The 16,112-nt window shown below is 48.5% G+C and overlaps 1 protein-coding gene across 2 annotated transcripts in view; it reads left to right on the top strand.

Annotated features, from left to right (window-relative positions):
• Window positions 1–16,112, top strand: part of KATNA1 (katanin catalytic subunit A1) — a 142,889-nt gene that overhangs the window by 117,966 nt on the left and 8,811 nt on the right. For both annotated transcript variants that reach the window (XM_063917512.1, XM_063917513.1), the window contains exon 9: window positions 9,472–9,606. In XM_063917512.1, coding sequence (XP_063773582.1) covers window positions 9,472–9,606 — 135 coding nt within the window. The remainder of the gene's footprint in view (window positions 1–9,471; window positions 9,607–16,112) is intronic.

Raw genomic sequence — 16,112 nt, 5'->3', positions numbered from 1 at the left:
GCATACAGGACTGGATCCTGGTGACCACGGATGCCAGCCTTCGAGGTTGGGGGGCAGTCACACAGGGAAGAAACTTCCAGGGACAATAGTCGAGTCAGGAGACTTCCCTACACATAAATATTCTGGAACTAAGGGCCATTTGCCAATGCCCTAAGTCAAGCAAGACCCCTGCTTCAACACCAGCCGGTGCTGATCCAGTCAGACAACATCACGGCGGTCGCCCATGTAAACCGACAGGGCGGCACAAGAAGCAGGATGGCGATGGCAGAAGCGACAAGGATTCTCCGATGGGCGGAAAATCATGCGTTAGCACTGTCAGCAGTGTTCATTCCCAGAGTGGACAACTGGGAAGCAGACTTTCTCAGCAGACACGACCTCCACCCAGGAGAGTGGGGACTTCATCCAGAAGTCTTCCAAATGGTTGTACACCGGTGGGAAAGGCCACAGGTGGACATGATGGCGTCCCGCCTCAACAAAAAGATAAAAAGATATTGCGCCAGGTCAAGGGACCCTCAGGCGATAGCTGTGGACGCTTTAGTGACACCGTGGGTGTACCAGTCGGTTTATGTGTTCCTTCCTCTTCCTCTCATACCCAAGGTACTGAGGATAATAAGAAGGAGAAGAGTAAGAACTATAATCATTGTTCCGGATTGGCCAAGAAGAGCTTGGTACCCAGAACTTCAAGAAATGATATCAGAGGAACCATGGCCTCTGCCGCTCAGACAGGACCTGCTGCAGCAGGGACCCTGTCTGTTCCAAGACTTACCGCGACTGCGTTTGACGGCATGGCGGTTGAACGCCGGATCCTGAAGGAAAAGGGCATTCCGGAGGAAGTCATCCCTACGCTGATTAAAGCTAGGAAGGAGGTGACCGCAAACCATTATCACCGCATATGGCGAAAATATGTTGCGTGGTGTGAGGCCAGAAGGGCCCCAACGGAGGAATTTCAGCTGGGTCGATTTCTGCACTTCCTGCAGTCAGGGGTGACTATGGGCCTCAAATTAGGTTCCATTAAGGTCCAGATTTCGGCTCTGTCGATTTTCTTCCAAAAAGAACTGGCTTCACTGCCTGAAGTTCAGACGTTTGTTAAAGGAGTGCTGCATATTCAGCCCCCTTTTGTGCCTCCAGTGGCACCTTGGGATCTCAACGTGGTGTTGGATTTCCTTAAGTCACATTGGTTTGAGCCACTTAAAACCGTGGAACTAAAATATCTCACGTGGAAAGTGGTCATGCTGTTGGCCTTGGCTTCGGCCAGGCGTGTGTCAGAATTGGCGGCTTTGTCATGTAAAAGCTCTTATCTGATTTTCCATATGGATAGGGCGGAATTGAGGACTCGTCCCCAATTTCTTCCTAAGGTGGTATCAGCTTTTCATTTGAACCAACCTATTGTGGTGCCTGCGGCTACTAAGGACTTGGAGGATTCCAAGTTGCTGGACGTAGTCAGGGCCCTGAAAATCTATGTTTCCAGGACGGCTGGAGTCAGGAAAACTGACTCGCTATTTATCCTGTATGTGCCCAACAAGCTGGGTGCTCCTGCTTCAAAGCAGTCTATTGCTCGCTGGATCTGTAGTACGATTCAACTTGCACATTCTGCGGCTGGACTGCCGCATCCTAAATCTGTAAAAGCCCATTCCACGAAGAAAGTGGGCTCTTCTTGGGCGGCTGCCAGAGGGGTCTCGGCTTTACAACTTTGCCGAGCTGCTACTTGGTCGGGTTCAAACACATTTGCTAAATTCTACAAGTTTGATACCCTGGCTGAGGAGGACCTTGAGTTTGCTCATTCGGTGCTGCAGAGTCATCCGCACTCTCCCGCCCGTTTGGGAGCTTTGGTATAATCCCCATGGTCCTTACGGAGTCCCCAGCATCCACTAGGACGTCAGAGAAAATAAGAATTTACTCACCGGTAATTCTATTTCTCGTAGTCCGTAGTGGATGCTGGGCGCCCATCCCAAGTGCGGATTGTCTGCAATACTTGTATATAGTTATTGCCTAACTAAAGGGTTATTGTTTGGAGCCATCTGTTTGAGAGGCTTAGTTGTTGTTCATACTGTTCACTGGGTATAGTATCACGAGTTGTACGGTGTGATTGGTGTGGCTGGTATGAGTCTTACCCGGGATTCCAAATCCTTTCCTTATTGTGTCAGCTCTTCCGGGCACAATTTCCTAACTGAGGTCTGGAGGAGGGGCATAGAGGGAGGAGCCAGTGCACACCAGGTAGTCCTAAATCTTTCTTAGTTGTGCCCAGTCTCCTGCGGAGCCGCTATTCCCCATGGTCCTTACGGAGTCCCCAGCATCCACTACGGACTACGAGAAATAGAATTACCGGTGAGTAAATTCTTATTTCTCTAACGTCCTAAGTGGATGCTGGGACTCCGTAAGGACCATGGGGATTAGCGGCTCCGCAGGAGACTGGGCACAACTAAAGAAAGCTTTAGGACTACCTGGTGTGCACTGGCTCCTCCCACTATGACCCTCCTCCAGACCTCAGTTAGATTTCTGTGCCTGGCTGAGCTGGATGCACACTAGGGGCTCTCCTGAGCACCTAGAAAGAAAGTATATTTAGGTTTTTTATTTTCAGTGAGATCTGCGGGCAACAGACTCACTGCAGCGAGGGACTAAGGGGAGAAGAAGCGAACCTACCTAACAGGTGGTAGTTTGGGCTTCTTAGGCTACTGGACACCATTAGCTCCAGAGGGATCGACCGCAGGACCCGACCTTGGTGTTCGTTCCCGGAGCCGCGCCGCCGTCCCCCTTGCAGAGCCAGAAGCACGAAGAAGGTCCGGAAAATCGGCGGCAGAAGACTTCGGTCTTCACCAAGGTAGCGCATAGCACTGCAGCTGTGCGCCATTGCTCCTCATGTACACCTCACACATCGGTCACTGATGGGTGCAGGGCGCTGGGGGGGGGGGGGGGGCGCCCTGAGGGCAATAAATAACACCTTGGCTGGCTAAATATACATCATATATAGTCCCAGAGGCTATATAGATGTAAAATTACCCCTGCCAGTATCACAGAAAAAGCGGGAGAAAGTCCGCCGAAAAGGGGGCGGGGCTTCTCCCTCAGCACACTGGCGCCATTTTCTCTTCACAGTGCAGCTGGAAGACAGCTCCCCAGGCTCTCCCCTGTAGTTTTCAGGCTCAAAGGGTTAAAAAGAGAGGGGGGGCACTAAATTTAGGCGCAATATATGTATACAAGCAGCTATTTGGGGAAAAATTACTCAGTTATAGTGTTAATCCCTGCATTATATAGCGCTCTGGTGTGTGCTGGCATACTCTCTCTCGGTCTCCCCAAAGGACTTTGTGGGGTCCTGTCCTCAGTCAGAGCATTCCCTGTGTGTGTGCGGTGTGTCGGTACGGCTGTGTCGACATGTGGGATGAGTAAGGTTACGTGGAGGCGGAGCAGAGGCCGATAAATGGGATGTCGCCCCCTGTGGGGCCGACACCAGAGTGGATGGATAGGTGGAAGGTATTAACCGACAGTGTCAACTCCTTACATAAAAGGCTGGATGACGTAACAGCTGTGGGACAGCCGGCTTCTCAGCCCGCGTCTGCCCAGGCGTCTCAAAGGCCATCAGGGGCTCAAAACAACGCCCGTTACCTCAGATGGCAGACACAGATGTCGACACGGAGTCTGACTCCAGTGTCGACGAGGTTGAGACATATACACAATCCACTAGGAACATCCGTTACATGATCTCGGCAATGAAAAATGTTACGCATTTTCTGACATAAACCCAAGTACCACATAAAAGGGGTTTTATTTTTGGGGAGAAAAAACAGCCACTGTTTTGTTCCCCCATCAGATGAATGAATGAAGTGTGTAAAGAAGCGTGGTTTCCCCCGATAAGAAACTGGTTATTTCTAAAAAGTTACTGATGGCGTACCCTTTCCCGCCAGAGGATAGGTCACGTTGGGAGATATCCCTTAGGGTGGATAAGGCGCTCACACGTTTGTCAAAAGGTGGCACTGCCGTCTTAGGATACGGCCACCTTGAAGGAACCTGCTGATAAAAAAGCAGGAGGCGATCCTGAAGTCTGTATTTACACACTCAGGTTATATACTGAAACCTGCAATTGCCTCAGCATAAATAGTGCTGCTGCAGCGTGGTCTGACACCCTGTCAGATAATATTAATACGCTAAGACAGGGATAATAATATTTGCTAACATTGAGCATATTTAAGACGTTGTCTTATATATAAAGGATGCACAGAGGGATATTTGCCGGCTGGCTTCCAGAATTAATGCAATGTCCATTCTGCCAGGAGGGTAGTAGAAACCCGGCAGTGGACAGGTGATGCTGCATTTAAAAGGCACATGGAGATTCTGCCTTATAAGGGTGAGGAATTGTTTGGGGATGGTCTCTGGGACCTCGTATCCACAGCAACAGCTGGGAAGAAAAAATTTTTACCTCGGGTTTCCTCACAAAAGCCTAAAGAAAGCACCGTATTTTCAGGTACAGTCCTTTTGGCTTCAGAAAAGCAAGCGGGTTAAAGGCGCTTCCTTTCTGCACAGAGACAAGGGAAGAAGGAAAAAGCTGCACCAGTCAGCCAGTTCCAGGATCAAATATCTTCCCTCGCTTCCTCTGAGTCCACCGCATGACGCTGGGGCTCCACAGGTGGAGACAGGTGCGGTGGGGGCGCGTCTCGGGAACTGCAGGGATCAGTGGGCTTGCCCACAGGTGGATCCTTAGGTTCTGCAAGTAGTATCACAGGGATACAGGCTGGAGTTCGAGACGACTCCCCCTCGCCGTTGCCTCACATCAGCCTTGCCTGCTGCCCTCGGAGAAAGGTAGTACTGGCGGCAATTCACAAGCTGTACTTCCAGCAGGTGAAATCAAGGTACCCCTCTTTCAACAAGGCCGGGGTTACTATTCCAAAATGTTGTGGTACCGAAACCAGACGGTTCGGTGAGACCCATTCTAAAATTGAAATCCTTGAACACTTATATACGAAGGTTCAAGTTCAAAATGGAATCGCTCAGGGCGATTATTGCAAGCCTGGAAAATTTCAGGGTATCACTGGACATCAAGGATACTTACCTGCATGTCCCTATTTACCCTCGTCACCAGGTGTACCCCAAAATTGTGGTACAGGATTGTCATTACCAATTCCAGACGTTGCCGTTAGTCTGTCCCCGGCACCGAGGGTATTTACCAAGGTAATGGCCGAAGTACTTATCCCGTACTTGGACGATCTCCTTATAAAGGCAAGGTCCAGGGAGCAGTTGTTCGTCGGAGTAGCACTATCTCGGGAAGTGCTACAAAAGCACGGCTGGATTCTGAATATTCCAAAGTCACAGCTGGTTCCTACGACGCGTTTACTGTTCCTGGGTATGGTTCTGGACACAGAACAGGATAAAAAGGGTTTCTCCCGGAGGAGAAGTCCAAGGAGTTGGCGTCTCTAGACGGAGACCTCCTAATACAAATACAGGTATCGGTGCATCTATGCACGCGAGCCTTGGGAAAGATGGTAGCTTCTTACGAAGAATTTCAATTCGCCAAGTCCCATGCAAGGATCTTCCAGTGGGATCTGTTGGACAAGTGGTCCGGGTCGCATTCTCAGATGCTTCGGCGGATAACCCTGTCTCCAAGGGCCAGGGTGTCGCTGTGGTGGTGACTGCACATCTTCTAGGGGGCCGCAGATTCGGCATACAGGACTGGGGCCTGGTGACCACGGATGCCAGCCTTCAAGGCTGGGGGGCAGTCACACAGGGAAGAAACTTCCAAGGCCTATGGAACAGTCAGGAGACTTCCCTACACATAAATATTCTGGAACTAAGGGCCATTTGCCAATGCCCTAAGTCAAGCAAGACCCCTGCTTCAACACCAGCCGGTGCTGATCCAGTCAGACAACATCACGGCGGTCTCTCATGTAAACCGACAGGGCGGCACAAGAAGCAGGATGGCGATGGCAGTAGCCACAAGGATTCTCCGATTGGCGGAAAATCATGTGTTAGCACTGTCAGCAGTGTTCATTCCCGGAGTGGACAACTGAGAAGCAGACTTTCTCAGCAGACACGACCTCCACCAGAGAGAGTGGGGACTTCATCCAGAAGTCTTCCAAATGATTGTACACCGTGGGGAAAGGCCACAGGTGGACAGGATGGCGTCCCGCCTCAACAAAAAGCTACAAAGATATTGCGCCAGGTCAAGGGACCCTCAGGCGATAGCTGTGGACGCTCTGGTAACACCGTGGGTGTACCAGTCGGTGTATGTGTTCCCTTCTCTGCCTCTCATAGCCAGGGTAATGAGAATAATAAGAAGGAGAGGAGTAAGAACTATACTCATTGTTCCGGGTGGCCAAGAAGAGCTTGGTACCCAGAACTCCAAGAAATGATCTCAGAGGACCCATGGCCTCTGCCGCTCAGACAGGACCTGCTGCAGCAGGGGGCCTGTCTGTTCCAAGACGTACCGCGGCTGCGTTTGACGGCATGGCGGTTGAACGCCGGATCCTGAAGGAAAAGGGCATTCCGGAGGAAGTTATCCCTACGCTATTTAAGGCTAGGAAAGAAGTGAACGCAATCCATTTTCACCGCATATGGCGGAAATATGTTGCGTGCTGTGAGGCCAGTAAGGCCCCAAAGGAGGAATTTCAGCTAGGTCGTTTTCTGCACTTCCTACAAGTCAGAGGTGACTATGGGCCTAAAATTGGGTTCCATTAAGGTCCAGATTTCGGCTCTATCGATTTTCTTCCAAAATAGAACTGGCTTTCACTGCCTGAAGTTCAGACTTTTGTTAAGGGAGTGCTGCATAGTCAACCCCCGTTTGTGCCTCCAGTGGCACCGTGGGATCTCAACGTAGTGTTGGATTTCCTGAAGTCGCATTGAGTTGAGCCACTTAAATCCGTGGAGTTACAATACCTCACGTGGAAAGTGGTCATGATGTGGGCCGTGGCGTCGGCCAGGCGTGTATCAGAATTGGCGGCTTTGTCATACAAATGCCCTTATCTGTATTCTATATGGATAAGGCGGAATTGAGGACTCGTTCCCAATTCCTTCCTAAGGTGGTATCAGTTTTTCATGTGAACCAACCTATTGTGGTGCCTGCGGCTACTTGGGACTTGGAGGATTCCAAGTTTTCTGGACGTAGTCAGGGCCCTGAAAAGTATATGTTTCCAGGACGGCTGGAGTCAGGAAAACTGACTCGCTATTTATCCTGTATGCACCCAACAAGCTGGGTGCTCCTGCTTCTAAGCAGACTATTGCTCGCTGGATCTGTAGCACGATTCAACTTGCACATTATGCGGCTGGAATGCCGCACCCTAAATCTGTGAAAGCCCATTCCACGAGGAAAGTGGGCTCTTCTTGGGCGGCTGCCCGAGGGGTCTCTGCTTTACAAATTTGCCGAGCTGTTACTTGGTCGGGTTAAAACACTCTTGCAAGAGTCTACAAGTTTGATACCCTGGCTGAGGAGGACCTAGAGTTTGCTCATTCGGTGCTGCAGAGTCATCCGCACTCTCCCGCCCGTTTGGGAGCTTTGGTATAATCCCCATGGTTCTTACGGAGTCCCAGCATCCACTTAGGACGTTAGAGAAAATAAGATTTTACTCACCGGTAAATCTATTTCTCGTAGTCCTTAGTGGATGCTGGGCGCCCATCCCAAGTGCGGATTGTCTGCAATACTTGTATATAATTATTGCCTAACTAAAGGGTTATTGTTGAGCCATCTGTTGAGAGGCTCAGTTGTTATCATACTGTTAACTGGGTATTGTATCACGAGTTATACGGTGTGATTGGTGTGGCTGGTATGAGTCTTACCCGGGATTCAAAATCCTTCCTTATTGTGTCAGCTCTTCCGGGCACAGTATCCTAACTGAGGTCTGGAGGAGGGTCTTAGTGGGAGGAGCCAGTGCACACCAGGTAGTCCTAAAGCTTTCTTTAGTTGTGCCCAGTCTCCTGCGGAGCCACTAATCCCCATGGTCCTTACGGAGTCCCAGCATCCACTACGGACTACGAGAAATAGATTTACCGGTGAGTAAAATCTTATTTTTTTCATCTGATATGATATATATCAATTTCCATGTAAGTTTGTGTTTAGATTCCAGTATACCATCAGAAATGTGATATTACATAAGGTGTTTGAGAGATTAAATTTTACATTAATTTCATCACAGTAAATGCTCGGCAAGACTCCCTTCTGCCTATGCTATGGGGTACACATCCTGCTTAGATTCCTCATTTTCTACATCATCAGAATCCCCCTCCTCATCTTCCTCATTCATCTCCATGTGCTGATCCTGGGGCAAAGCCCCTACTCTTAGCGATGGATGCCATTTTGCTTGCTTGTTTTCTGTGTTTATGGGACAACAGAGACACTAAGGGGTATATTCAATTGAAATTGAAAGCTGCCGTCTGTCGAAAAGACGGCAGTTTTTGACTTTTTTAGGTCGGAAGGGGTTCCGATCTATTCAATATAACCCCAAATTATTCGACAAGTTGAGGAATTCGACTTGTCGAAAAGAACGTGGATCGGCGGAATAGCTGCCGATCCTCGTGCTTCTGTCGAAAACGGGGCCAAAACCAACAGGTTTTGGCCACCTTTTCGACCATCTCAATCCGACTTTAAAAACAGTCTGATTGAGATGAGGGAGCCGAGAGGAGGAGAGGGGAAAGAGCCGCGGGCAGACGGGGGAGAGCAGCGCTACAGCAGCGGCTATAGCAGCGTAGCCGGAGGATGTGTCACAGCCGCCGCTCACAGCAGCGTCCTTCAGCAAGCGAGACCTGCTGGAGCTGGGTGGACGCTGCCATGAGCAGCGGCTGTGACACATCCGTCTGCCTGCGGCTCTCCCCCCGTCTCAGCTCCCGCATCTCAATTCGACTTTTTTTTAAAGTCGAATTAAGATGGCATTGAATAGCCCTTGTCGGATCCATTCCGACAAATGAATGTTGGAATGGATCTGACTTCAATTGAATATACCCCTTAAAAAATCACTATATTACAAAGAATTGGCCAGAGAGAGAAGCCTACGTTGCTGGAAAGAAAAACATCAAGTGCACTTCTTTGGTTGAGCCACAGACACTCATTTTACCACTTCACATTAAGTTGTGCCTAATGAAGACATTTGTGAAAGCTCTGGATAAAGAAGGCCAGGCTTTCAGTTATCTGAAGGAAAAGTTTCCAAAGTTAAGCAAAGCTAAAACAAGGCAAATTTGGAAGCATTCTGCTTATGGATTCAATATTTAATGCTAAATTGATGGAAATTGAGTCTGTAATTACCGCTGTTGTTGTTTGTGTGTATGTAATAAACATGACATGATAGGGATGATCTGATTTTTCCACTGAATTCAGTATCCCTAAATTTGTCAAACACATATTTACATGCCAGATGCAGAATTTACATTTGTAGAGAAGTGTAATTATGCTGTAGTTTTCCCCATGCATCGTGTTATACCGTGGGATATATGTAGTGATATGGTAATGGATTATGCAAGAAGAAGAAACAGGAAACAAATAGTGTATTCTCTTTTCCTCAGGCGTGGGTGGTGCATCTGAAAATGATGACCCCTCTAAAATGGTAATGGTCCTTGCAGCCACCAACTTTCCATGGGATATTGATGAGGCTTTAAGGAGGCGTTTGGAGAAGAGGATTTATATCCCTTTGCCATCAGGTAGGTGTGTTAAGCTCACCCCGGCTAATGCTGCGAGTATGTATTTAAAAAAAAAAAAATGTTGTGTACAAGGAAATATTTACTCCGGAAATAAACATATTGCAGTACGGCTTATTTTTGTAATAACAAATGGTAGGTCAAAAGTACTAGAGTTGATATAGTTGTAAAGAAACCAATGTCAAATTTTGGCAGGATGACCAGTAAATGATAATCTAGTAAACTCCTAGTACTGTATGTTCCAAGGGAGAATCTAAAATCCAGATAACGGATTTATTTGCTGCAGCAACGGTCAAACTATTTCCATCTTGTCGCAGCTGTGGCGACTGTGATGGGTTTTGTCTCCCCATCTTTATTCCATCCTACACAGTAGTCTTAGGTTTGGACCTAGTGGGTAGATTTCCTAAGCAGTAGCTTTGCAATATTTGCTTTTCCCCCATAGTTCAGCAGTGGTATGGAATCCCAATTGACTAAAACCAACACCACCAGAAAACTGCAGTAAGCAATTGAACATTGAAGTACCATCTATGTATTTTTGTATTGTAAGCAGCAGCTTTAGAAACTTGCAAAACCACCGACAAACTTGCTGAAATAATTGACCCAATTTGTAGAATGCACTGCACATATCTAAAGGACATGTGCAGGCTTTTGTGTAAAATAAAAAAACAAAAACAATCCGCTTTATCTATGACACAGGAGTCTGGGGGTTGGCAAATAGCTAGCCAATACAAATTTTTTGACTGATGGGCTTTGTTCCCATCAGTCAGGCCTCAGACATCACTAGATGTACCATAGGCTTGATACATCACTGTAAAACTTCCTTTGGTTGTCTTGGCCTTAGAGACGGAAAAGGCGTTTGGCCACGTTTCATGGTCATTTATGTTTTCTACATTGTCCTCATTTGGACTGCATGGAAATTTTTTGCAGACAATTAAAGCTCTTTACTCTCAGCTATCAGTCAGTCATGACAAATGCTCTGCACTCCCCACTTTTAGTTCAGGGAAATGGGATGAGAAAGGTGCCCCCTTTCCCCTCTTATCTTTGCTTTTTGCATTGAACCATAAGCAGCTAAAATGAAAGCAAATCTTGATATCGGGGGAGTCGAAGTAGGGCGTACCCGTTATAAATTCTCTTTGCGGATGGTCTCCTTTTTACTTAGACCAACCCCTAGTGTCTCCTTCTAATCATTAGTCAGAATGAAATGCCTTTTGCTCCCTTTCTTGATACAAAATTAACAGTTCTAAATCTGAAGCTATGGCTGTTTGTAACCCCTCGCAAGTTCATTTCAGCTATGTCACAACGGCTTGAAGCACCGGTAATTCTGCAGGCTGGACCTGGGTTATTGCCTGGTCTTTCCTCTGCCAGTGCTTGGAGATGACATCTCCTAGTGCCAGTGATCCGGCTCTCTCTATGCTTTTAGTCACGCATTCACACCGCACGATTCCCTGGGTCGGTGCAGGTTGATCCTGGTAGCTACCAGGGTTGGATTCCCGGGTAATGCAGCCTGTATTATTTTTCTCCGACCCTTTCTCACCAAACCTTGACCCGGGTTGCCCCGTCAATAACCCGGTTATAAGTCTGTTGGAAAAGTAGCATTAATAAGGTGTCTTGTTATGGGGGTAATAGATATTAAGTGATTGCCAATGTCCATCTTTTATCTTTAATAATAGAGAAAAAGATACCAACTTTTATTTCTCTTACGTCCTAGAGGATGCTGGGGACTCCGTAAGGACCACGGGGATAGACGGGCTCCGCCGGAGACATGGGCACAAAAAAAACTTTAGATATGGGTGTGCACTGGCTCCTCCCTCTATGCCCCTCCTCCAGACCTCAGTTTGATACTGTGCCCAGAGGAGACTGGGTGCATTACAGGGAGCTCTCCTGAGTTTCTCTGAAAGAAAGAATTTTGTTAGGTATTTTATTTTCAGGGAGCCTGCTGGCAACAGGCTCCCTGCATCGAGGGACTGAGGAGAGAGAAGCAGACCTACTTAAATGCTAGGCTCTGCTTCTTAGGCTACTGGACACCATTAGCTCCAGAGGGAGTCGGAACGCAGGTCTCCCCTCGCAGTTCGTCCCGGAGCCGCGCAGCCGTCCTCCTCACAGAGCCGGAAGATAGAAGCCGGATGAGTATGAGAAGATAGAAGACTTCAGAGGCGGCAGAAGACTTCAGATCTTCGATGAGGTAACGCACAGCAGTAACGCTGCGCGCCATTGCTCCCACACACAGCACACATGGCAGGCACTGGGGGGGCAGGGGGGGCGCCTTGGGCAGCAATTTTAAACCTCTAGGACTGGCTAAAATATGTATATAGGCTCTGCGGGCTGTATATAGAGAATCCCCCGCCAGTTTTTAAAGAAATCGAGCGGGACCGAAGCCCGCCGCTGAGGGGGCGGAGCTTTATCCCTCAGCACTCACCAGCGCAATTTTCACACTTCTGAGAAGCTGGCTCCCCAGACTCTCCCCTGCTGAACACGGTGACAGAGGGTTTTAAAAAAGGGGGGGGGGGGCACATAATTTGGCGCAGTGAATATATATAAAAAAGCGCTATATCTGGGAATTTTTTTTCCAGGGTCATTTGGCGCTGGGTGTGTGCTGGCATACTCTCTCTCTGTCTCTCCTAAGGGCCTTGTGGGGGAACTGTCTCCAGATAGAGAATTCCCTGAGTGTGTGGGGTGTCGGTACGCGCGTGTCGGCATGTCTGAAGCGGAAGGCTCTTCTAGGGAGGAGGTGGAGCAAATGAGTGTGGTGTCTCCGTCGGCAACGCCGACACCTGACTGGTTGGATATGTGAAATGTTTTAAATGCAAATGTGAATTTATTACACAAAAGGTTGGACAAAGCAGAGTCCAGGGAAGGTACAGGGAGTCAAGCCCTGCCTTTCACTATGTCGCAGGGACCTTCTGGGTCTCAAAAGTGCCCACTATCCCAAGTAGTAGACACTGATAGCGACACGGATTCTGACTCCAGTGTCGACTACGATGATACGAAATTGCAGCCAAAATTGGCTAAAAGTATTCATTATATGATTATTGCAATAAAAGATGTGTTGCATATCACAGATGACTCCTCTGTACCGGATACGAGAGTGCACATGTTTAAAGAAAAGAAGGCTGAGGTTACTTTTCCCCCTTTACATGAGCTAAATGAGTTATTTGAAAGGGCTTGGGAAACTCCAGACAAGAAACTGCAGATTCCCAAAAGGATTCTTATGGCGTATCCTTTCCCGGCTAAGGACAGGATACGGTGGGAATCCTCCCCAAGGGTGGACAAAGCGTTGACACGCTTATCCAAAAAAGTAGCGCTGCCATCTCAAGATACAGAAACCCTCAAAGATCCTGCTGATCGCAGGCAGGAGACTACCTTGAAGTCAATTTACACACATACTGGTGCATTACTCAGACCGGCGATAGCGTCAGCATGGGTTTGTAGCGCTGTAGCAGCGTGGAAAGATACCTTATCTGCTGATATTGATACACTGGATAAGGAAACCATTTTATTGACCCTGGGTCATATTAAGGATGCTGTCCTTTATATGAGGGATGTTCGGAGAGACGTGGGCCTACTGTGTTCCAGAGCCAACGCTATGGCGATTTCTGCTAGGCGAGCCCTATGGACCCGACAATGGACGGGTGATGCAGACTCGAAGAGGCATATGGAAGTTTTGCCTTACAAGGGTGAAGAACTGTTTGGGGAAGGTCTCGCGGACCTGGTTTCCACAGCTACTGCTGGTAAATCAACCTTTTTGCCTTATGTTTCCTCACAGCCTAAGAAAACACCACATTATCAGATGCAGTCCTTTCGGTCACATAAATCCAAGAGAGTACGGGGATCTTCCTTTCTTGCCAGAGGTAAGGGCAAGGGGAAAAAGCTGCCAACTACAGCTAGTTCCCAGGAGCAGAAGTCCTCCCCGGCTTCTACAAAATCCACCGCATGACGCTGGGGCTCCGCTGAGGGAGTCCGCCCCAGTGGGGGCACGTCTTCGACTTTTCAGCCAGGTCTGGGTTCAATCACAGGTGGATCCATGGGCAATAGACATTGTTTCCCAGGGTTACAGGCTGGAATTTGAAGAAGTGCCTCCTCGCCGATTTTTCAAATCGGCCCTACCGGCTTCTTCCCCAGATAGGGAGGTAGTTTTAAATGCGATTCAAAAATTGTCTCTTCAACAAGTGGTGGTCAAAGTTCACCTGCTTCAGTAGGGGATGGGGTATTGCTCAACCCTGTTTGTGGTCCCGAAACCGGACGGTTCGGTCAGACCCATTCTGAATTTAAAATCCTTAAACCTATACTTGAAAAGGTTCAAGATGGAATCACTCAGAGCGGTCATCGCCAGCCTGGAAGGGAGGGGATTATATGGTGTCCCTGGACATAAAGGATGCATATCTTCATGTCCCCATATATCCTCCTCATCAGGCGTTCCTGAGATTTGCTGTACAGGATTGTCATTACCAATTTCAGACGTTGCCGTTTGGGCTTTCCATGGCCCCGAGGGTTTTTACAAAGGCAATGGCGGAAATGATGGTGCTCCTGCGCAGGCAGGGAGTCACAATTATCCCGTACGATCTCCTAATAAAAGCGAGATCAAGAGAGCAGTTGCTGAACAGCGTATCACTCTCCCTGAGGGTGTTGCAGCAGCACGGCTGTATTCTCAATCTACCGAAGTCACAGTTGGTTCCAACGAACCGGTTGCCTTTCTTAGGTATGATTCTGGATACAGAACAGAAAAGGGTTTTTCTCCCGATGGAAAAAGCCCAGGAACTCCAGAGCTTGGTCAGGGACCTGTTAAATCCGAAAATGGTGTCGGTGCATCAATGCACTCGATTTCTGGGAAAGATGGTGGCGTCTTACGAGGCCTTTTCAGTGGGACCTTCTAGACAAGTGGTCCGGGTCACATCTACATATGCATCAGATGATCAGACTGTCTCCAAGGGCCAGGGTATCTCTCCTGTGGTGGCTGCAGAGTGCTCACCTTCTAGAGGGTCGCAGGTTCAGCATTCAGGACTGGGTTCTGGTAACCACGGACGCGAGACTCCGAGGATGGGGAGCAGTCACACAGGGAAGAAACTTCCAAGGTCTGTGGTCAAGCCAGGAGGCTTGTCTACACATCAACGTACTGGATTTAAGGGCCATATTCAACGGCCTTCGTCAAGCGGAGAATTTGCTTCGCGACCTACCGGTTCTGATTCAGTCAGACAACATCACTGCCGTGGCTCATGTAAACCGTCAAGGCGGAACAAAGAGCAGAGTGGCAATGGCAGAAGCCACCAGGATTCTTCGCTGGACGGAAAATCATGTAAGCGCTCTGACAGCAGTCTTCATTCCGGGAGTGGACAACTGGGAAGCAGACTTCCTCAGCAGACACTATCTACATCCCGGAGAGTGGGGACTTCATCTGGAAGTCTTTGCAGAGATTACAAATCAGTGGGGGCTGCCTCAAATAGACATGATGGCGTCACGCCTCAACAAGAAGCTTCCGAGATATTGCGCCAGGTCAAGGGACCCTCAGCGATAGCAGTGGACGCCCTGGTGACACCGTGGGTGTTCCAGTCGGTCTATGTGTTCCCCCCTCTTCCTCTCATCTCAAAGATATTGAGAATCATAAGAAGAAGAGGAGTATAGACAATTCTCATTGTCCCAGATTGGCCTCGAAGGTCCTGGTATCCGGATCGGCAGGAAATGCTCACAGAAGATCCATGGCCTCTTCCTCTCAGAGAAGACCTGTTGCAACAGGGGCCCTGTCTATTCCAAGACTTACCGCAGCTACGTTTGACGGCTTGGCGGTTGAACGCCGAATCCTAGCTGAAAAGGGCATTCCGGATGAGGTCATTCCTACTCTGATAAAGGCTAGGAAGGAGGTGACGGCGAAACATTATCACCGTATTTGGAGGAAGTATGTGTCTTGGTGTGAGTCCAAGAATACTCCGAAAGAATTCCATCTGGGCCGTTTTCGTCACTTCCTCCAGACTGGAGTGAATTTGGGCCTAAAATTAGGCTCCATTAAAGTTCAGATTTCGGCCCTATCCATTTTCTTTCAGAAGGAATTGGCTTCTCTCACAGAAGTCCAGACTTTTGTGAAGGGAGTGCTGCATATCCAGCCTCCTTTTGTGCCTCCAGTGGCACCATGGGACCTTAACGTGGTGTTACGGTTCCTTAAGTCTCACTGGTTTGAGCCGCTTCAAACTGTGGAATTAAAGTATCTCACTTGGAAGGTGGTCATGTTGTTGGCCTTGGCATCTGCTAAGAGAGTATCTGAGTTAGCGGCTTTGTCTCACAAAATCCCCTATCTGATCTTCCATATGGGTAGAGCGGAGTTGCGGACTCGCCCTCAATTTTTGCCTAAGGTGGTTTCTTCTTTTCATATGAACCAATCTATCGTGGTACCTGTGGCTACGCGGGACTTGGAGGATTCCGGGTCTCTTGATGTGGTCAGGGCATTGAAAATTTATGTAGCCAGAACGGCTCGGGTTAGGAAAACAGAGGTACTGTTTGTCCTGTATGCAGCCAACAAGGTT

The sequence above is a fragment of the Pseudophryne corroboree genome, chromosome 4 (genome assembly GCF_028390025.1).
Source record: "Pseudophryne corroboree isolate aPseCor3 chromosome 4, aPseCor3.hap2, whole genome shotgun sequence".
Taxonomy (NCBI): Eukaryota; Metazoa; Chordata; class Amphibia; order Anura; family Myobatrachidae; genus Pseudophryne; species Pseudophryne corroboree.
The sequence above is the reverse complement of the archived record's forward strand: the minus strand, read 5'-3'. Positions and strand labels throughout refer to the sequence as shown.